The following is a 24,640-nucleotide window of genomic DNA, read 5'->3' on the forward strand; positions in this document are numbered from 1 at the left end:
TTATTTTGTAATCTTTCTCGTGTTTACCTTGTACTGTACAATGTATATTCATTTTATTAATGAATTGCTGTAAATAAACTACATATGCAGTTGATTTACCAGAAAAGACTTTTCAGTTTTTGTGTGCTAAACTAAACTTCAGGGTCAAGTAATAATTTTATTTGAAAAGTATATATATATAGGGAAAGATTAAGAAACACGCTGAAGCGGAATATATATATATATATATATAGCATGCATCTTTATACATTTGGAATCTGCATCTACATTTTCTGTTGCATGTATAGAATTAGTTTCAGCTGGAACTCATGATCAATGGTGTTGGGTTACTTATGTAGTGATGATTAGTTTCAGCCAAATCATTAAAACTAACAATAGACTATGAGAGGTGGTTGGAAGGTGTTACTCTGAATATAAACAAACAAAATACAGATTTTTTTCTCAGAGGTAAACAGAAAAGTGAAGTTGTTCAGCTGTTTAGTGTCACTATGTCATGACCAGTGAAACAACGTGGACTCATCGATGTGCTTTTTGTAACTGAAAAAAACGCTGCAACTGTTTTAAAGTCTTTCCTCTCTGTGACCGCTAAAATCCGACACGACACCACGTTAGGCTACGTCTTGACTCATTTGCATATCGACGGTCATTAGATGTTGACCAAGGGCTCAGGGAAGGTGTGTGTGTGTGTGTGTTTGTGTCTGTCTGTGCGCGCGCGCCTACTTTGTGTACTTTTATAAACATTCTACATATAAACAAACAACATACAGCTTTTTTTTCTCTCTCAGAGGTAAACGGGAAAGTTGTGGAAAAGTGAAGTTGTTCAGCTGTTTAGTGTCACTATGCAGATGTTACTTCTTTGATTTAGTTCTCATTCAGTGGCCACACATCACTTCCATATTTTCCTCGCTTTTATTACATGAACATAAGCAGTGAAACACTCCGCAGGTTTATAATACACCGTGGCCAAGTGAACCACGTTCCCGCCGATTAGGTGCGTTGTCCGTTGCCTAGCAACACTGAACGAAACCAGGCATAATCGTGGTGTTTGCTTCGGTTATGACATAGCATAGTTTATTATCTGCTGTGGTAGATCTGATTTATTCAAATTTAATAATGAGGCTTTATATCCTCAGGAGGGGTCATTACATATGTAATATGTAAAACAATATTGTTTTAGAGATAATTTCACGGAAGCTTCTAACATAACGAACAAACTAATTAATTTTCTCAAAACCTTATAAAATTAAGTAAAGCGAAATCCCCTAAATGTCCTTATAAAATATCGCTGATTATCAACGCCAGAACGAATGGCGAATTGTCGATATTTTACGGAAGCATATATATATATATATATATATAAACTGCATATATGGAATGAAACCTGTGATAGGTACATATACGCACTGAATGACGCATAAATAGTATGCGCGATCCCTTGCGCCATCTGCTGAGAGAAATGAGAATCGCAGGTTGGAAAAGGCAGGAAACGTCATGCCGCCGCACAGCTGTCAGCGATTTCACGTAAATAAGAGCAAAATACCTTCATACTGGCTTTTACTGGTGCGATTTTAAAAATTTAAGCATACAGGGTGATTAAGCTCACAGATTTAGGAAAAGTCATGGAAGCAGGGTCCTGGAATTTGATCGAGTGTGAAGTATTATTTATTTTTTTACCCCCTTGCGGTCAAATGACCGCTGCTCGGCGCTTCTAGTGTTAAAAATTATCTCTTAACATTTACGGTGCAAAATGAAAGAAAATGTAAGAAATGCTTAATAAAGTGTAATAAAATAAGTGCATTTTCTGCTTTTAAAGAGGAATCCAGCAGGACAGCATGAGACAACGACATGGCGCAACCAAACGTGATACTGTTACATGATTGACGTTAGTGTATCACTCCCTAAGTTGCTAGGTTACCAGAGAGAGAGTGCCTTTGTTAATGCAAATGTCTCGGGCAACCGGAAGCGGACTAGAAGACTAGCAGTTAGCCCTTGTAGCGTGGATGGTAAATCCAAACGCGGAAATAGCGCGAACAGGCAGGATAGCCACGCGAGTCATTGTAAGAACTCTCTCACGCCGAGAGCAAGAGTTTACACAATTATACCCGCTGTTGCGGGAGAGAGGTTGAATTTACAGCAGCTGTTTACGGCTGGGTAGTCTAGTGCAGGCAATGCTTTGTGGGTAATGCAGTCCAATGTGCGTGAACGCGGAAATGTGAGATGAGCTGGAATATAGAGTCTGAACCTGTTTTCTTTTAGTAGTTTTTGGTTTGATTTAAGTACGGAATCCACCCGGAAGTTTGTAATATCGCCTGACAACGCAAAAAATAAAAAAATGGACATGCATCGACTCGTTTGTCTTTCTCATCACTGCATGGGCATGAATTAACGGGCTGTTGCACTGCCGAGAGAAACGACAAAATGAAGCAAAGAAGCTAACACCGCGTTCTAGCAACACAAACTCAATCAGAAATTGGACCCAAAATCACATAAGATCCGGTGAAGCGTCGGAAACGGCATGGGCAGACTCAATGACTGAGCGATGTGAAGCGCCATCTTGTCTTCTTTTATACTTCCTGAATCGCGACCATACTACTTCAGGGTCCTAGTGCCAGTCGCGGAGCGAGTGCGCATGACAGCAACCAAACTAGCTTCGCGACTTGTTTTCTACCGACAAAGAATAAAATTATCAAACGTTTTATCTAACAAATTTTTTATTGATATCGATCACGTGTCTATCACGATACATATCGTTATCATTTTATAAAATATTTGTGGTGTATGGGCATGTTATTCTACAAGTTCTGACGCGTACAGATGTTGCCATTAAAAACGCACGTCTCGAGAAAAGCCAGAGGGAAACACAGACATGAGAGCTTCCAGCGATGTAAAGCAACCAATCACCTCACCGTCAACAAACCTGAGTGATCAATGAGAGTGGGGAAGAACAGCATCTAAACATACCAGTTCACCTAATACTCTACGTCCATGAGTCCCCCAGATCTGCTCCCTTACCTAAGGCTAATCGATTTACAAAAATGCTTAGCTAAATAAATAGGTTTTTAGCCTGGACTTAAAAACTGAGACTGTGTCTGAGTCCTGAACACTATTTGGAAGACTATTCCATAACTTTGGGGCTTTGTAAGAAAAAGCTCTGCCCCCTGCTGTAGTTTTAATAATACGCGGTACTGACAAGCAGCCTGCATCCTTTGATCTAAGTAGGCGTGGCGTATTGTAAGACACTAGCAGTTCACTCAGATACTGTGGCGCGAGACCATTTAATGCTTTATACGTCAAGAGTAGTATTTTAAAATCGATGCGAAATTTCACAAGAAGCCAATGCAATGTGGATAAGATAGGGGTGATGTGCTCGTATCTTCTGGTTTGAGTGAGGACTCTCGCTGCTGCATTCTGGACTAATTTAAGCTTGTTTAAGCACCTTGTTAAACAACCAGACAGTAAGGCGTTACAATAATCCAACCTAGACGTGATAAAAGCATGAACTAGTTTTTCTGCATCATTTGGTGACAATATATTTCTTATCTTGGCAATATTTCTGAGGTGAAAGAATGCTATCCTGGTAATATCTACATGTGCTTCAAATGAAAGGCTGGAATCTATAATCACACTGAGGTCTTTTACTGTTGCACTTGATGGAACAGAAAGGCCATTTAAAATCACAGTGTGATCAGAAAGCTTACTTCTAGCTGCTTGTGGTCCTATGACTAGAACTTCTGTCTTATCAGGATTAAGCAGAAAGAAAATTAATTAACATCCAATTTCTTATGTCCTGCACACATTGCTCAACTTTAGTAAACTGGTTTTTCTCATCTGGTTTTGCTGAAACATATACTTGTGTGTCATCAGCATAACAATGAAAACTAATACCATATTTACGAATTATGTTGGAAAAAAGCAGTGGGCCTAAAACAGAACCCTGTGGAACACCAAACTCAACTTGAGAACATGAGGAATGGTCACCATCTAAATCTACTGATAACGATCAGTCAAAGAGGATCCGAGCCATAAGAGGGCCATTCCCTTAATTCCTACTACATTTTCTAATCTGTGAAGGGGAATACTATGATCAATAGTGTCAAAAGCTGCACTGAGGTCGAGTAACACAAGTATAGTGACACAGCCCTGATCAGAGGCCACTAGGAGGTCATTTATTACTTTAACAAGTGCTGTCTCTTTGCTGTGATGAGGCCTGACTGATACAGTTCATGTATGCTATTCCTATGTAGATATAAACATAGCTGCTGTGATACTACCTTTTCCAGAATTTTAGAGATAAACGGGAGGTTTGATATCGGCCTGTAATTAAAAAACTGACAGGGGTCAAGGTCAGGTTTCTTGATTAGTGGTTTAATAACTGCAAATTTAAGGGACTTAGGAACATACCCACTGCTGAGTGAACAGTTAATTACTTTCAACAGGGGTTCTGTTATTGCTGGAACTATCTGCTTGAGAAAATGTGTCGGTATAGGATCTAATTCACAGGTTGACGATTTTGAATAGGAGATGAGTAAAATTTGTTCTCTCGCTTCAAGGGGAGTAAAGTATTCTAGGTTCTGATGTGATGTGATTAATTTATCATCTGTATTACTTAAATTGTTTGGTTTCAAAGCCTGAATTTTTTTCCTTATATTTATGATTTTGTTATTGAAAAAGTTCATGAAATCCTCACTACTGCAGTTGTTGTTGTGGAGATTTCTGCAGTGGTCTTGTTTTTAGTTAATTTAGCTATGGTATTAAATAAAAATCTAGGATTATTTTTTATTATTTTCTATAAGAGTGGAGAGATACATTGATCTAGCATCACTAAGAGCTCTTCTATAGTTCAGGATGCTCTCCTTCCATGCTCTTTGGAAAACTAACAATTTAGTTTGACGCCATTTGCGTTCTAATTTCCGAGCGGTTTGTTTTAGTGTGTGTGTGTGGTCATTATACCAAGGAGCGAGTTTATTATCTCTAATCATTTTTCTTTTATCTGGAGATGCATTACCTAAGCTATAACGAAGTGTTGACTCTAGATATTCAGTCGCTTGTTTGAGTTCTGTGGAGTCAAATGGCGATCCAATCAAAGTTGGTAGTTCTGGGAGATTATCGATAAAGCTCTGTGTGGTATTTGACGTGAATGTAGGTTTAAGGCGGTAGCGCGGTGCTGTGAGTACATTATTACTATGAGACACTTTAATTAAGACAAGACAGTGATCTGAGATAACTTTAGACTGTGGAATTGTAATTATGTTTCTTATACTTAATCCGAAGTACCAGCTTTATGAGTGGGTCCTACTACACACTGATTTACTCCTACTGAGTCCAGTATGGACATAAATGCTGTTCTCAGAGGGTCTTCTGGATTCTCAAAATGAATATTAAAATTTCAATATGCAAATTCACAGAGAAACTCAGAGTACGGCCCTGGGGGTCTGTAAATGATAATTACCGGAATCGCCTGAGCTGACTTTGTTACTATAGAGAATTTCAAATGCATTCAATTTAAATCTGTGTTTTTGTACGATAGCCAGATTATCGTTGTTAATAATTGCGACGCCTCCTCCTCTACCAGTTAGCCGAGGCTGGTGTATGTAGCTGTATCCAGGAGGACTAGCTTCATTTAGAGCTACATACTCGTTCTCTTTAATCCAGGTTTCAGTTAAGCATAATATATCAAACCCCTGGTCTGCGAGAGATCTGATATTTAACAGTCCTAGCTTCAGATCAGAGGTGCCGGCTGCGCATTTAGTATGATCCGAGGTTGTAATATCTATGTTAATTAAATTATTAAAACAGACTTTCTGAGTCTTTCTAAATTTTTGTTTAGCTCGGGGAACAGACACTGGTTTAATATAGTGAACCCTGAGTGACGACTCTATGCAGCTATTAGACGGTTGGTTTAGCCTGTCTGTCTGCTCCCTGGCCTGGGCTCTGGATTGTCACCGATTAACTAGGCCTCTTCTGAGACTATGAGCTATACTACAAGAAATGAGAGCAGCACCTTCCCGAGTGGAATGGACACCGTCCCGCCCTAAGCCTACGTTGTTTCCGGAGCACCACCTGGACATCCAGCGGTTCAGCGACCATAACCTGCTGTAAGTTATGTCACCACGTCTCATTGGGATGGGACCAGAGCATACTACTCCATTGGACATTACCTTCGCTAATTTAAACACCTCTATAAAGTTATTCTTACTAACCTCTGACTGACGAAGGCGTATATCATTAGCTCCAGCATGTACTACTATCTTGGAGAACCTGTGCTGTCCTAGAGCCCTAAGATTACCTGCTATGTCCGGTGCTCTGGCTCCCGGGATACACCTAACCACTGCCGCTGGCGCCCCTAAAGGTCTAGCTAATTTCACGTGTCTCATTATAGAGTCTCCTATAACCAGAGCTCTTTCAGGTTTCTCAGCGGGTGCATCACTGAGGAGAGCAAACCTGTTGGACACGTGAAGCGCAGAAGAGGTGTGCTCCGGTGGGCTAGCGTTAGCGTTAGCTTTGGCTGAACGAGTATGCCGCCGAGTCGTCACCCACTCGCCCCGCTGTGAGGGCTCTAATGCCGGAGTCGGGGGCTGGTTATCTCCGCCTGCAGCACCCAGACTGCCCGCTACAGGAATAACACTGCTCTTACACTCTCTAACCCTCTCTAAAGTCTGGTTGCGCTTCTCTAATGCTGATATCTTCTCCGTCAGAGTGCTCACTAACACACACCTATCACAAATAAAATTACCACTAACGACGGAGGAAGAATGTCTAAACATCCTTCACTCCACACACTGAATGAGCTGAATATTAGACATGATATCGTACCTGAGTCGGAGTTTAGTTGTTTGGTGAATGGATTCCGCTTGTTGTTCTTAGATGATACGCGCGTTCTCCGAAAAACGCAAAAAACTGAAAAAGGCAAAAATCCAGTTGTATTAAAGCGTAAAAATTAGTTAATGTTGTTATTTACTGATTAGTTATGTTGTTAATTTGTTGTTATAAACTCACTATGAATTTCAAAGCACGAATTTGGGCATCATTATAAAAATAATATGAAGCACATATACACTCACTCATCATGAAAGATCTATTGTAAAACAAAATAAAATTCATGTATGCTTCAGCAGTGTTTAGCCGCGTCGTTACATACATATCCACAAATCCTTTTTATAAATTATGTGTCACGATGCGGAGCGGAACCAGGTGAATCCAGGCGCAGATGAGTGACAGCAATGTGAAAACAAGAGTGCGGTCGGAATGCGGAAGCTGAGGTCAATACCGGGAGATAAATCAGCGCAGCGTTTAAGCCAAATCATTAAACAAGAGCAGTAGTCAGAAGGGGAGGCGTTTAATTGGTAACCGGGAAATCAATCAGAGAAGTGACAATCCAAAAAACGAGAAACAAAAGCCTTGGTCAAAGCAAGGAAGCGCGAGGTCAAAGCCGGGAGATCAAAGAGCGAGGCAAACAAAACCGTGACGAGAAACCGAAAGCAAAAACGAGAAACAAAGCGGACTTGGCAACGTGAAAGCAGATAAAATAAACGCGAAAGAATCGAGGCAAAAATACACAAGATAATCCAGCGATTTAAGCAGCGCGTGCTTAAATGCTGGAGTGATCAGACAGGGATTAGAGACAGGTGTGCAGACGGGGCGGAAACGGGGGCGTGGGAAAGGATACAGACAGACTAGGGTAAACATGAGCACATGGAGAAAGTGACAGTGTGGGGAAAAAAGAGAGCACAAGGCAGACCGGGCATAAATCACGACAATTATGTATTTGTTTATTCATGTCTTCTGATGATGGCAACACATCTTTACATTTTAAATAAAATATGTTGGCATATTCGCGAATTAGGACATTCATATAGTCAACACTATCAGATAGCCTACTATTAGGAAATTAAACTAATTTTAATATCATTTAAACATATCATTGCCATGTCTTTCACTGTTTTGTCCCTTTTAAGACATTTAAAAAACTATACAGTCTAAGAAACTTACTATTCATTTTAAAGCACGAATTTGGGCATCTCATTTCATCCTTATGAAATTAATTTTAAGCACATATACACACATACATCATGAAAGATCTACTGTAAACCAAAAAAAATCATGTTTGCTTCAACATTGGAAACAATATTGTTTTAGGCTAACTAATTACAGTATACACAATTCATCGTTATACTTGGTCCGGCTTTTAGATAAAGTCCTTCCATGCGCCATCTGGCGGATATTCAGTAAAGCACAAAACATTTATTTAAATTCCCGAATGTTGCTCGTGGCAAGTTGGGACAGGCAGCGCGCTTAATTGCGGCATCTTGCGGGAAAACGCGCAGTCTTAATGGCGACATCTGTATCTTTCTTATTGAACTGGTTTACTCACGACTCGGACGTCCATGAATTCTTTTGTCTCTTCATTTATTTTTTAACGTCAAACGTTCAACACTTCTTACAGTTTTCTTGCATAAATCCACTATGGTTACAACACCTTATTTGCTGTATCTTATTACGTTTTTTTTTATTACGGTCAAAGGCTTGTGTTCTCCACAACTTCCGTATCCTAACAACTTCTACCGTGCGTAATAGACATGAAACTACACAATTATGGAATGACGTCACATGACAACTTACGATTAACATAAATGAATGCTTAACTAATAAACTTGAAATAAAAACAACAACAGAATTGTAAAAAAATTAACATGGCTCTTACATTTCCAGCCCCTAATTGACAGGCAGGGAGACTGACAATAAAAAATTTTTTTAACGATACAGCCATGCAGTTTTACCATTCACATTAATCATCACTTTAAACCTTCTAAATGTATACTATTTGTCTTAGAGTGTTCATATCTTTGCGTACCAAAGAAAAAGTCATAACTAGTTATGAAACAATTAACAGTCCATTTCACATATGAGGCACAACTTGTCAATAGGTTTTTCCAGCGTATTGGTCTTTGTTTTAATCAGCACACGTCTCACAAGTCCTTTTTTATCAGAGAACACTTCCGTGATTCGTCCGACGACCCATGAATTTCTTGCAGAAGACTCATCAATTATTAGAACTACATTTCCAATCGAATGTTTTTTTCTCACTTGAATCCATTTTTGATGCTCCTAAAGCAAGGGCAAATATTCACGCACCCATCGCTTCCAGAATAAGTCAGCAAAGTACTGAATTTGCTTCCACTTGCGACGTGCATAAATGTTCTCTTTTTTGAAAAGTCCAGGAGGCAGGTTTGACTGTCTTTTCATTAACAGCAGGTGGTTAGGTGTCAGGGATTCCAGATCTGTGGGATCATCCGTAACAGTGGTAAGAAGTCGGTCATTCATTATTGCTTCCATCTCACACAGGAATGTATGCAAGCTCTCATCATTTAGTGTTTATTTTTTTAGTACAGATCTCAGGATCTTTCTGACTGATCTTATTTGCCTTTCCCATATTCAACCAAAATGGGACCCAAAGGGTGAGATGAATATCCATTGTATCCCCTTTTGCATGAGAACCCCTTAAATTTTTGACTGATTCCACTGTTGGATAGCTTTACGCAATTCAATCTCAGCACCTATAAAGTTTGTTCCATTGTCACTTCTCATGACTGACACCTGGCGGCCTCTTCTGCACACAAAGCGTCGAATGGCATTCAAACAGGAGTCTGTATGCAGTGACTGCGCAACTTCAATATGCACAGCTCTTGTTGTCAGACAAGTAAACCTCGTCTGACATCGAAGGGTCCGAAATAGTCAACTCCTACGTTAGTGAAGGGTGGGTGATCTGGTGTTATTCTGTCACATGGCAGTTCTGTCCGACCTTTTCATGAATGTCTTTTAAGATTAAAGTTGTGATATGTGAATCTTTAGGTATTTGACTGGATGTTTTACATGCTCAGACATTGCAGACCTACCAAGACGTCCTCCAACTCTCAGCACTCCATCCTGCAGTACTGGATCTAGTTTGGAGAAGCAACTGTTCCTTTTTACAGATGCATCACCCTTTTGCAACATGGAAATTTCTGGCCTTAAATGAACTTGATGACTTCATTTTCTGCTCTTGTTAAGTCCTGAATTGTCAGAGAGAGTGGTTTTCTGTAATTGGGTCATCTACACGTCTTTTAACCTTTTTTGTTCTCTGTTTAAGCATGTCCTTGATATGAAGAATCCAGGCAACGGATCTTTTCAACTTGTACCAGTCAAAGTGATAATTAATCAGTTTGCTCACAGCCTCTGTGCTCTCTGTAGTACTCGCGAGATTCTCTGAAGCTGAATGTTTAATCTCGTTATCGTCCTCCTTTATCGACAGGTCATGAATGTTCTCAGGCCATCTACACTCTGGTTCTTTGAGAAAAGAGGGACCATGGATCCAATTGACATTTCTCCTGAATTTCTCACAGGATACTCCCTTGGATGCAGAATCAGCTGGATTTTTTAAAGTATTGACATACCTCCACTGCTGTGGCTTGGTTGACTCTCTTATAATGGCAATTCTGTTGGCAACGAAGGTTTTAAAATGATATTTTTCGTTGTCAATATATCTCAAAACAGTTGTACTGCCAGTCCAAAATATAGACTCCAGCAACTCCATTTCCAGTTGGCCTTTCAACATTTTGTCAGTGTTCACAGCAACTGCCGCAGTCAATTCCATTCGCGGAATAGTGGTTTGTTTCAGAGGTGCTACACGAGAGTTCCCCATCATAAAGGCACAATGTGTGAGTCCATCAGCATTTATCAGCTTGAGGTATAAGACAATTCCATATTCCATCTCACTTGCGTCTGAAAAGTGATGAAGTCGGGCTGTAGTTGTAACTTCAAAGTCAACTGGTTTTATGCATCTTGCCACACTGAACTCAGACAATTGATGCAACTCTTGTAGCCAGGCCTTCCATCTTTTGCAAACTGTTCAGGAATGTCGTCATCCCATGTGAGTTTTTCTTTGCACAGCTGCTGCATTAAGATCTTAGCTGGCAGTATGACAGGTGCAAGGAAACCCAAGGGATCGTTAATTGACAAGATTCCTCTTCTGGTCGCAGGCTGCTCTTTTAAACTAATCTTAAACTTGAACGTGTCTAAATTGATGCACCACAACACCCCTAGAGCTCTCTTGACAGGAAGTGCATCTTTACTCAAATCTAAGTCTCTCATGTCTTTGATTTTTTCACTCTCGGGAATAGAAGTCAGTAGGGCACAACTATTACTTGCCAACTTGGTGAGGTGGAACCCTCAACTTGCACAAAGGTTGGTGAGATTGTTATATAACGCAACTTCTTGATCATGGCTCAAAACAGACTTCAAACAGTTGTCTACATAAAAGTTTCTAAGTACTGTGTTGACTGCCTTAGCAGATGCATTGCTGCGGTTTTCTTCTGCTGTTTTTCTAAGGGCGAAGTTAGCAACACTTGGAGACGATTTTGCACCAAACAGATGAACGACCATCTTGTACTCGATCAAATCTTGATTTACATCTCCGTTCGGCCACCATAGGAAGCGCAGCAAATCTGTGTCTTTTTCCGGGACTCTCACCTAATAATACATGGCTTCCACATCTGCCATCATGGCAAATTCCTCTTGTCTAAAGCGTGTAAGCACTCATGAGTGAATTCGTCATGTCTGGTCCCTGTAGGAGCTCGCTATTCAATGATACTCCCTGGTAGCTGACAGCACAGTCAAAGACCACCCTTAGCTTTTTCTTTTGAGGATGATAAACACCATGGTGTGGTATATACCACACTAGACCATCTTGTCATACTTTTAGTATGTGCATGCGCGAGCGTGCAGCAGCTTGGTGCGGTTGCTCTCGGAATTTTCATGTGTTTTTACTTTTTATTATACTTTCCTTCCATTATTTACTTATACCTTTATTTTGTATTTAACAAGTTAGGTCGCCCTTTCAAACCATGCGTTTTGAAAATGTTCTTGTTCTGAGTTACGCAATATTAATTACGTTTTCGGCGTTCCGGGTGATCAGCGTGCAACAGCAAGAAGCCGGCTCCTTTGTTAACAGCTGATCGCACTGAAGCCGGCCGGCATTAGAGACCCGATTCTGTATAGGACTCTAAACATTCCGGATGAGATACGGAGAAGGACAACAAGAGGATGCAAAGGTAGAAGTAAGCGGCACAGAGGAGCAAAAGAGGAAGAGAAATGCGCGGCGCATAAGGAAAGAATGAGAAAGTACAAGCCGTATGTCCCGTCTCTCATCATGGGCAACGTGAGATCTCTGGACAATAAGATGGACGAGTTGACAACTTTGTTAAGGACTGAAAACATTTTCCGCGAGTGCAGTCTGATGTGTTTTACTGAGACTTGGTTACACAGTGATGTGCCTAACTCTAATATTACACTGGACGGCTTCAAGCGCGATACGGAGCGACAGGACAAGGAGAGAGCGGTAAGAGGAAAGGAAGGGGGCTGGCTGTTTACATCAACAACGTGTGGTGTAACCCCGGTCTCGTGACTGTGAAGGAGCATGTTTGTAGTCCAGATATTAAACTGTGGGCTGTTGGACTTTGCCCATATTATTTACCAAGAGAATTCTTCCATGTGATAATAACAGCTGTGTACATTCCTCCATCCGCAAATGCCACTGCCGCTTCAAGCGCGATACGGAGCAACAGGACAAGGAGAGCGAGCTGTAAGAGGAAAGGAAGGGGGCTGGCTGTTTACATCAACAACGTGTGGTGTAACCCCGGTCATGTGACTGTTAAGGAGTGCGTTTGAAGTCCATATATTGAACTGTGGGCTCTTGGACTTTGCCCATATTATTTATCAAGAAAATTCTTCCATGTGATAATAACGGCTGTGTACATTCCTCCATCCGCAAATGCCACTGCCGCGTGTGACGTCATTCATTCTGTAACTGCCAAACTCCAGACTCGACACCCTGATGCCTTTCTCCTGATCTCCGGTGATTTCAACCACACATCGCTGGTCAAGACTATTCCCACTTTCACTCAATATGTGGATTGCCACACTAGGGGGAAGAGGACACTAGACCTGCTGTATGCTAATGTTAAAGGTGCTTACGGTGCTGCAGCACTTCCCCCCCCCTGGGGAGGTCGGATCACAACCTGGTCCACCTCATGCCAACATACAAACCCCTTGTTCAGAGACAACCTGCCATAGTGATGAGTGTAAGAAGGTGGTCAGACGGAGCCACTGCTACATTACAGGATTGTTTCGAGGCTACGGACTGGGGGGTTCTCAGTGCATCATATGGCGAGGACATTGATGGAGTGACAGACTGCATCGCAGAGTACATTAACTTCTGTGTTGACACATGTGTACCGATGAGAGATATTCGCTGTTTCCCCAACAACAAACCCTGGGTCACCAAGGACATTAAAGCGTGTTTAAATGCAAAAAAATTGCTTTTAGGTCTGGTGATAAGGAAGCAGTGAAGAAGGCTCAAAAAATGCTAACTGGCAAAATCAAGGAGGGGAAAGAGTCATACAGGAGAAAACTGGAACAAAGGCTGAAACAGAACAACACAAGAGAGGTGTGGAGGGGCATGAGAAGCATCACTGGCTATAAGACAAGCGGCCAGGCTATTGATAACACTTTCTTTAATAGATTTGATGTCCCTATGTCTCACACTTCTCCCAGCTTCAGCCCCAATCCACACTTTCCTGCTCCTATGTCCTCTTCTACACAGAGATCAGTCTCAGTAATCAATATCTCAGTGGATCAGGTAAAACATGGCCTCAGGAAGATCAGCCCTACAAAAGCTGTAGGTCCGGATAAGATCAATCCAAGAGTCCTGAAATCTTGTGCTCCCCAACTATGTGGTGTCCTCCAGTACCTCTTTAGCCTGAGCCTGTCTCTGCAAAAAGTCCCTGCACTGTGGAAAACATCATGCATTGTGCCGGTACCCAAAACACCACGTCCTTGTGCCCGGAATGACTTCAGGCCTGTTGCTTTGACATCGCACATTATGAAGGTGTTCGAGAGACTGATCCTGGATACACTTCGTCTCCTGGTGAAGTCCTCTCTGGACCCTCTTCAATTTGCCTATCAGCCGTTTATGGGAGTCGATGACGCCATAATACACCTGCTACATTGTACCTACTCTCACCTTGACAAGCCTAGGACAACCATAAGGATGATCTTTGACTTCTTCAGTGCCTTCAACACCATCCAACTGGGAGAACTGGGGGAGAAACTAATGAACATAAACATTGACACCCGCTTGGTTTCGTGGATCATGGACTATCTGACCTGCCGTCCCCAGTATGTCCGACTACAGAACTGTGTTTCCGAGACTTTGATCTGCAGCACTGGAGCTCCCCAGGAGACTGTACTGTCTCTGTTTCTTTTCACCCTATATACATCTGACTTTAGATATAACTCAGAGTCATGCCACCTGCAGAAGTTCTCTGACGACTCTGTGGTTGTTGGGTGTATAAAGGAGGGTGACACCTCGGAGTACCAGTCTGTGGTGGATGACTTCGTTTCCTGGTGGGAGCATAACCACCTACAACTGAACATCAGGAAAACAAAGGAGATGGTTGTAGACTTTAGAAGAAGCAAGACCCCTGTGACTCCTATATCTAAAAAGGGGGAGATAGTGAACATGGTCTCTGAATACAAATATCTCGGAGTCCATCTGGACAACAAACTTGACTGGTCACTCAACACAACGGCACTCTACAAGAAAGGACAGAGTCTGTTGTACTTTCTTCGAAGGCTCAGGTCTTTTAGTGTCTGTAACACCATTCTGCGGATGTTCTATGAAACCGTTGAGGCGAGTGTCATTTTTTTACGCTGTGGTCTGTTGGGGTGGTAACATTAAGGTGTCTGATAAGAATAAACTGGACAAGTCAATTAAAAAGGCCGGATCTTTGCTAGGCATGGAGCTTGACTCTGTGGATGTAGTAGCGAAGAGGAGGATTCTATTCAAAGTACAATCCATTTGAACAATCCTTTTCACCCACTATACAGTGTCTTCGCTGAACAGAGGAGCAGTTTCAGCCAGAGACTGATTACTATCAAGTGTTCCACAGAGCGCCACAGGAGATCTTTTCTCCCAACGGCCATAAAAATTTACAACTCTTCTCTGTAACTCATACACACATGTATGTGGATTTTTCACTAACTGTTACACAACAGGACATCACTTACCATATTAATAATATGATTACTGCAATACTACTTTCCAATAAAATATGTAATACAAGATTACATATAATAATACAATATTACATAAACAATACTAGATTACTGTGCAATACTTACAAGTGGCCTTGAGTCATATTCTGATGGTACTTACTGTTTTAGGAACTTTTTAAAAAAAAGATTATTATTATTTATTTATTATCTTTATTCTTTATTACCTTTCTTAGTTAACAACTGTGAGCATCTGTAACCGAGCATAAGCAATTTCCCTCTGGGATTAATAAAGTTATTTGAATCTTGAATCTTGAATATTGTCGACTCAAGTGAGGTGTAGGGACCTTGAATGCATTACCTTTTTCAAACATGTCGTTCATGAAGTTTGTATACTCCTCGTGAAAAGATCGAAGGGATTCAGTGTGTGCTGCATGGCTGCACTTCGTTTGTTGGGCATTTGAATAGCTGCTTTCTTAAATGGAAGTAATTATCAGTAAACTGCAGAGAGTTAGACACTGAGTCTAAAAACTGATAATCCTCTTGTGACAACTCGGCCATATCATCACAATTCCGTTCAGGAAAGTTATGGTTGTACTGTTGTATCAGCATTTGTTCCACACTTTCGATGGAAATTCTGTTGGCTGTAACACTCGCCTGCTCGTTGTCATACATGCTTTCCTCCACCGATTCTCGAAGAGGTCCATTTAGAGTCCATCCAAGAGCAGTCTTTACTGCATATGGCCCTTTGTGCCTGCTGTTAATTACTTGCCATGATTCTAAAAGCTTATACTCTTTGTTGCCTATGAGAAGTTCAACTCCAGCCTCAATCTAAAGCAATTTCACTTCACTGAGGTATGGCCACTTATCAATGTCATGCTGTTGTGGAATGTTTTCCACTGAGACTGGGATGCTCTTTTGTGTAAACACTTTGGACAGTTCAACAAAGGTGTTTTTTTCCAGACCACTAACCTTCAAGTCAGTGAGCACATAGCTTTCTACTTGTTTCTTCGAGTTCATGGTGCTTAACATCATGTCAACTTTTCTGCCCTGAACATTTAACCGCCTTGCTAATGACTCCGTGCAGCCTTTAATTGTGCTTTCTCCATTTCTAATTGTGTCTTCATTTGTGCTTCCTCCATTTCTAACACCTGCCGTTCTTCTAAGATTGCTGCTTCAGCCAACAAAGCTGCTCTGTTAGCTTCTTCTTTAAGGCGAGCTGAGGATGCTGCAGATGTTGAGGACCTTTTGGATACTGCCGTAGCTACACTACCAGGCTTATTAGAAGTGAGTGTCTTGGACGCCACCATTGACACGCTGTCCATTGGTGAAACTTCATCGTTGAATGTTTGAGACATCTTAAAGCGGCTCTTAGTGTCTGCAATCCACAACTCTACTTTTGCCATGAATTCTGTGCAGCACAGCAATTTGGGCTCATACAAGAAGTCCTGATCTGGTTCGTGTTCTTCTTCCTTTAAGCACAACAGCCCATCCGTGTTACTTTCAATAAAGTCTTCTAGCAGCCCTTTGTACTTACAATACTTAGTTTCAACATCATTCACATTGCAAGCATTGTCCATAAGCAACTCTATTTCGTTGGATTTTGCAGTAAATTGACTCAACTTTCCTTTTCTGGCGTTCATAATTTTGTGAAGCTTCTCTTCCAAACCTTTGTCGATAAGCGCCCTCACACGCTCAGACTTGGTAAAGGCAGCGATGTCATCGTCGTCTGCCATAGCGAATTTCAAGGCAGGCAAATCCTCTTACGGTTTCAATTACTTATTAACTGTCATGCACACTCGGAACGCGACCGGCACTAGGACCCGGAAGTGAAGCGGTCGTGAACCAGGAAGTATAAAAGGAGTAAACAAACCATAGCATCTTGCTCAGTCATTGAGTTTGGCCCATGTCTCGTCGGAATCGTTCGTCGAATCGTGAGTACTCACTTTATTGGTCTTGCTTTCTGATTGAGTGTGCATTTATAGGACGCGGGTTAGATTGTGTCTTTCCCTTGCTCCCCATTCGTGAGAGTCCTTAGATTAAAGAGCGTGATTATCCTGCCTACTCGTGTTCTTCCGCGTTTGGGTTTACCATTCACGCTACAAAGGGCTAACCGCTAAAGCTAAGTCTTTTGGTCACCTCAGGTTAGTTCTTGACATCAACAGTTACTGCGTGTTCTTCTGAGAATTCACATGCAGGTAAGGTGCACTTTTAACACTAGACGCGCCGAGCAGCGGTCATTTGACCGCAAGGGGGTAAAAAAGAAAATACTACACACTCGATCAAATTCCAGGACCCTCCTTTCATGACTTTTCCTAGTTCTGTGAGGTTAATCACCCTGTATGCTTACATTTTTAAAATCGCACCAGTAAAAGCCAGTATAAAGCTATTTTGCTCTTATTTACGTGAAATCGCTGACAGCTGCGCGCCGGTCATGCCGTTTCCTGCCTTTTCCAACCTGCGATTCTCATTTCTCTCAGCAGATGGCGCAAGGAATCGCGCCAACTATCTATGCGTCATTCAGTGCGTATATGTAACTATCTCATATATATATATATATATATAAATATATATATATATATATATATATATATATATATATGCGCTTCCGTGAAATATCGACAATTCGCCATTTATTCTGGCGTTGATATTCAGCGATATTTCATAAGGACATTTAGGGGATTCGCTTTAATTAAATTTTATAACGTTTTGAGAAAATTCATTAGTTTGTTCATTCTGTTAGAAGCTTCCGTGAAATTTTCTCTAAAACAATATTGTTTTACATATTACATATGTAATGACCCCTCCTGAGGATATACAGTAAAGCCTCATTATTGAATTTGAATAAATCAGATCTACCACAGCAGATAATAAACTATGCTATGTCATAACCGAAGCAAACACCACGATTATGCCTCGTTTCGTTCAGTGTTGCTAGGCAACGGACCACGCGCCTAATCGGCGAGAACGTGGTTCACTTGGCCGCGGTGTATTATAAACCTGCGAATTGTTTCACTGTTTATGGTCATGTAATAAAAGCGAGGGAAATGTGGAAATGATGTTTGGCCCTGAATGAGAACTAAATCGAAGATTTTGGTAACTACACTGAGTGTAACATCTGCATAGTGAAACTGAACAGCCGAACAACTTCACTTTTCCGTTTACCTCTGAGAAAAAAAAAAGCTGTATTTTGTTTGTTTATATTTAGAATGTTTATAAAAGTACATGAAGTAGGCGCGCGTGTGCACACACACACACACACACACCTCCCCTGAGCCCTCGGTCAACATCTAATGACCGTTGGTATGCAAATGAGTCAAGACGTAGCCTAACGTGGTGTCGTGTCGGATTTCAGCGGTCACGGAGTGGAAAGATTGCACTGCAGTTGCAGCGTTTTTTCAGTTACAACAAGAACAGTGATGAGTCCACGTTGTTTCACTGGTTATCACATAGTGACACTAAACAGCTGAACAACTTCACTTTTCTGTTTACCTCTGAGAAAAAAAGCTGTATTTTAGTTCATATATAATTCCAACCACCTCTCATAGTCTTTTGTTAGTTTTAGTGATTTGGCAGACACTAATTACTACATAATTTATATTTTTATAAATTTTTATAAATTTTTATAAATTAAATTAAATTTAAATAATTACTACGTAACCCAACACCATTGATCATGAGTTCCAGCTGAAACTAATTCTATACATGCAACAGAAAATGTAGATGCAGATTCCAAATGTATAAAGATGCGCTCTTTCTCTCTCATATATACATATATATATATATATATATATATATATATATATATATATATAGTCTCAGCGGTCCCGGAGTAAGACTTTGAAGCAGTTTATATATTAATCTAAGCTTGAACTTATCAACATTGTTTGATTCCGCTTCAGTGTGTTTCTTAATCTTTCCCATATATACAGTGGTGTGAAAAACTATTTGCCCCCTTCCTGATTTCTTATTCTTTTGCATGTTTGTCACACAAAATGTTTCTGATCATCAAACACATTTAACTATTAGTCAAAGATAACACAAGTAAACACAAAATGCAGTTTTTAAATGAAGGTTTACATTATTAAGGGAGAAAAAAAAATCCAAATCTACATGGCCCTGTGTGAAAAAGTGATTGCCCCCCTTGTTAAAAAATAACTTAACTGTGGTTTATCACGCCTGAATTCAATTTCTGTAGTCACCCCCAGGCCTGATTACTGCCACACCTGTTTCAATCAAGAAATCACTTAAATAGGAGCTACCTGACACAGAGAAGTAGACCAAAAGCACCCCAAAAGCTAGACATCATGCCAAGATCCAAAAAAAAATTCAGGAACAAATGAGAACAAAAGTAATTGAGATCTATCAGTCTGGTAAAGATTATAAAGCCATTTCTAAAGCTTTGGGACTCCAGCGAACCACAGTGAGAGCCATTATCCACAAATGGCAAAAACATGAAACAGTGGTGAACCTTCGCAGGAGTGGCCGGCCGACCAAAATTACCCCAAGAGCGCAGAGACAACTCATCCAAAAGACCCCAGGACAACATCTAAAGAACTGCAGGCCTCACTTGCCTCAATTAAGGTCAGTGTTCACGACTCCACCATAAGAAAGAGACTGGGCAAAAACGGCCTGCATGGCAGAATTGCAAGGCGCAAACCACTTTTAAGCAAAAAAACATTAAGGCTCGTCTCAATTTTGCTAAAAAACATCTCAATGATTGCCAAGACTTTTGGGAAAATACCTTGTGGACCGACGAGACAACAGTTGAACTTTTGGCAGGTGCGTGTCCCGTTACATCTGGCGTAAAAGTAACACAGCATTTCAGAAAAAGAACATCATACCAACAGTAAAATATGGTGGTGGTAGTGTGATGGTCTGGGGTTGTTTTGCTGCTTCAGGACCTGGAAGGCTTGCTGTGATAGATGGAACCATGAATTCTACTGTCTACCAAAAAATCCTGAAGGAGAATGTCCGGCCATCTGTTCGTCAACTCAAGCTGAAGCGATCTTGGGTGCTGCAGCAGGACAATGACCCAAAACACACCAGCAAATCCACCTCCGAATGGCTAAAGAAAAACAAAATAAAGACTTTGGAGTGGCCCAGTCAAAGTCCTGACCTGAATCCTATTGAGATGTTGTGGCATGACCTTAAAAAGGCGGTTCATGCTAGAAAAGCCTCAAATAAAGCTGAATTACAACAATTCTGTGAAGATGAGTGGGCCAAAATTCCTCCAGAGCGTTGTAAAAGACTCGTTGCAAGTTATCGCAAACGCTTGATTGCAGTTATTGCTGCTAAGGGTGGCACAACCAGTTATTAGGTTCAGGGGGCAATTACTTTTTCACACAGGGCCATGTAGGTTTGGATTTTTTTTTCTCCCTAAATAATTTAAACCATCATTTAAAAAATTGCATTTTGTGTTTACTTGTGTTATCTTTGACTTATAGTTAAATGTGTTTGATGATCAGAAACATTTTGTGTGACAAACATGCAAAAGAATAAGAAATCAGGAAGGGGGCAAATTGTTTTTCACACCACTGTGTATATATATATATATATATATATATATATATATATATATATATATATATATATATATATATATTTTTTTTTTTTTTTAGATTAAATCGCTATTACTTGATCCTGAAGTTTACACAAAAAAAAAAAGAATAGTCCTTTCTGGTAAATCAATTGCATATGTTTATTTACAGCAATTCTTTAAAAAAAATAATAATAAAAAAAAATAAATATATATATATATATATATATATATATATATATATATATATATATATTTATATATATAAGTGAAGAGATATTTGACCGACAGCCTAGAAACAAAAGAACTGTAGGTGTGATCACAACCCCCTCCGAACGACCGCGCCATCAATCACTGACCACCTCAGAAGTTCCCTCCAATGTATGCTGATGTTTTGCAAGTATTTTTGCAAAACTATGGCACTCTCTTGAGAGGGGGTTGGAATGTGTTATTCATTCATTTATTCTATACAAGGGCACTAACTACACAGACCAAACTGATACCTTATTGTATTCTTATACTCATCGCTGTGCTTGTTGTAACTGAAAAAACGCTGCAACTGCTTTAGGGGAGGTGTGTGTGTGTGTGTGAGCGCGCGTGCGCGCGCTGCAGCCTGTGAATGAATACGCACAGCAGAGGGACAGAGACATGAGGGACATCTAATACCGTATTGTTTAGTGTCCCTTTTTCAGCGGATTTTTCTGCTACCGCAGATCAGTTTATCAACTTGTAATATATTAATTTTAGGAATATATTAACATGTGCAGACATTTAGTTGAGCGCTGCCCCTCTTGCCCCTGAATAGAGCGTGCACACGTGTTGCATGTATAGAATTAGTTTCAGCTGAAACTCATGATCAGGGATGTTGGGGTACTTATGTAGTGATAATTAGTTTCAGCCAAATCATTAAAACTAACAATAGACTATGAGAGGTGGTTGGAAGGTGTTACTCTGAATATAAACCAACAAAATAAAGCTTTTTTTTCTCAGAGGTAAATGGAAAAGTTTCAGCTGTTTAGTGTCACTATGTCATAAACAGTGAAACAACATGGACTCATCGCTGTGCTTGTTGTAACTGAAAAAAACGCTGCAACTGTTTCAAAGTCTTTCCACTTTCTTTGACCGCTGAAATCTGACACGACACCACGTTAGGCTACGTCTTGACTCATTTGCATATCGACGGTCATTAGATGTTGACCGAGGGCTCAGGGGAGGTGTGTGTGTGTGTGTGTGTGTGTGTGTGTCTGTGCGCGCCTACTTCGTGTACTTTTATAAACATTCTAAATATAAACAAACAAAATACAGCTTTTTTTTTCTCAGAGGTAAACGGGAAAGTGAAGTTGTTCAGCTGTTTAGTGTCACTATGCAGATGTTACACTCAGTGTAGTTACCGAAATCTTTGATTTAGTTCTCATTCAGTGGCCACACATCACTTTCACATTTCCCTCGCTTTTATTACATGAACATAAGCAGTGAAACATTCCGCAGGTTTATAATACACCGCGGCCAAGTGAACCACGTTCCCGCCGATTAGGCGCGTGGTCCGTTGCCTAGCAACACTGAACGAAACGAGACATATTCGTTGTGTTTGCTTCGGTTATGACATAGCATAGTTTATTATCTGCTGTGGTAGATCTGATTTATTTAAATTTAATATTGTTTTAGCGATAACTTCACGGAAGCGAGTTCAGAACTAAATCGCTGCTCCGAGACGTTCAGAAGCTTCAAATAGAATGAACAAACTAATGAATTTTCTCCATACGATATAAAATTAAGTAGAGCTTTCCTTTTTGTTATAGTACGAAGTCCCTAGATGGACAAAGGAGGAGAAAAATCGGCAGAAAAAAGTCAAAAACTTTGGGTTATAATTCAAAACATAACTTGTTTTTTGTCACTTGTCTTTGCATGTACGGGCATGTTATTCCACAAGTTCTGACACGTATCTTTCTTATTGAACTGGTTTACTCACGACTCAGACGTCCATGAATTCTTTGTCTCTTCGTTTATTTTTTAAACGTCAAATGTTTAACACTTCTTACACTTTACTTGCATAAATCCACTATGGTAACAACAACTTATTTGCTGTATCTTATTACGGTTTTTTGATTACGGTCAAAGGCTTGTGTTCTCCACAACTTCCGTGTCCTAACAACTTCTACCGTGCATAATAGACATGAAACTATGCAATTATGGAATGATGTCACAGGACAACTTACAATTAACATAAATGAATGCTTAACTAATAAACTTTAAATAAACACAACAACAGAATCATAAAAAATTTAATATGGCTCTTACATGTGGTATAGCTGCTAACTTTTCAGAAAAGCTTGGGGTGAGAATTCAAACATAGGGGCATTGGTTTAACGACAACATTCAAGGAATAGCGCACTTAAGAAAAAATCCTACAAAACGTAAAATATTATAAGTATTGTATGACAGCTCCTGCATACACATATACTGTCAAAGCTCAAAACTAAAAAAAAAAACGAAATATATAGATTCAAAATATATACATGCATTTAACTGTGCTGTCAAACAAAGTTATGCTGGGGATGAAAACTAATGAAGAAGGAAAGCAAAAGCAAAGGTAATAATATTAATAATAATAAAGAATATTAATAATAATAAAGAATATTAAACGGAGAAAGCACAGTGAAAAGAGAATCATTATTGATACAAAAGAAGTAGAGAAGAAAAAAAAATTAAAAATAAAGATCCCGAATATAAAGTGTGATTGTGCTGCATGTGTTATTGTGAATCTCTCTATCACGTGTGCGCAGGCATGCAGTTTTCTCTTAATCATGTTTATTAGTGTCTTATAAATATTGCAAGTGCCACATGTATAAACTGAATGCAAATATGTTTGTTACTGTAAATACTGACATGTATTTCCCTCTTTTGATAATACCATATTACTCCTCACACTGTTTTAAAGCAGTTGTATCTGTGTGCAGCTTTTCCGTTTAATTGATGTTTTCACACAGCTGTAAATGTGTGTTAATTACGACGGGATTACACAAATATTATTTTTCTTCAAACGTGATATGAACAGCTTGACTGACACTTTCAAATAATAAAGAGTGGTAACTTTTGCAAAGCAGACGAAATGTAAAATCAATAATAGTCCCCCAGCGAAACAAAAAAACTAAAATGTACTTACTAAATAAACACTGCCTTTTGCAAAATGAAAGTGTGTGCAAAAAACTGCAAAAACAACAAATACAAAAGCATAGCATAGTATAATAAGGTCAATATCATATTGTTAACACCTCCTTAATAGTTCATAATAGTCAGTAGCGTCGTTTAAATTTTTACCATTTTCTTACAAATTTCTTTAATTTTCTTACATTTTCACCCAGAGAACTGCCCTCACTTTGTATTTTCTCTTTTTCACACTATTCTTTGTAAACACTAGAGACGGCTGTGTGTGAAAATCCCAGAATCCCAGATTCCCAGAATCCCATATTCCCACTTAAAACACCTTTTCTCTTCTTTCTGATTCTTGGTTTGAACTTTAATATATCTTCTAGTCAAGGTCTACATTAATAAATACATGGTGTTGCAGTTATTTAATTGGCTGGTTAGATATTTGCATTAAGGACATTGGACATTGATTTTTATATTCCATTTTTAGATTACATCCCAACAATTATTTAGAATTCTGTTATTTCTATATATTCTGCTATAAAATATACACAATTTACACACAAACTCTTTTTTTTTTTTCTTGGCAGTAATTGTTTTTTTTTTCTGCACAACATGTCATTATAGGTGCAGGTAAGAAACTATTCATATCCTTCAAGATATGCCAACAGTCATGTTGTTTCAAGACGCCACCACAGTCATATGCAGCATTCTCTCCGGACAAAAAATCCAGTGAGTTTTTGTGTTTTTTTGTATTTTTGTATAAGTTGTTGCCGGATATTATACTACTTAAAAGTGCATAAGTCAAGTCAAGTCGCTTTTATTGTCACATCCTGTTACTGGTACACTGGTACCGTACACGTGAGT

At 39.8% G+C, this 24,640-nt stretch overlaps 1 protein-coding gene across 1 annotated transcript in view; it reads left to right on the top strand.

Moving 5' to 3' along the window:
- LOC128540909 (uncharacterized) overlaps positions 1-24,640 on the top strand; it is a 75,584-nt gene that overhangs the window by 48,961 nt on the left and 1,983 nt on the right. The window contains exon 10 of the mRNA XM_053510902.1: positions 24,401-24,505. Within this exon, the coding sequence (XP_053366877.1) occupies positions 24,401-24,505 (105 nt within the window). The remainder of the gene's footprint in view (positions 1-24,400; positions 24,506-24,640) is intronic.

The sequence above is a fragment of the Clarias gariepinus genome, chromosome 14, assembly GCF_024256425.1.
Source record: "Clarias gariepinus isolate MV-2021 ecotype Netherlands chromosome 14, CGAR_prim_01v2, whole genome shotgun sequence".
NCBI classification, from domain to species: domain Eukaryota; kingdom Metazoa; phylum Chordata; class Actinopteri; order Siluriformes; family Clariidae; genus Clarias; species Clarias gariepinus.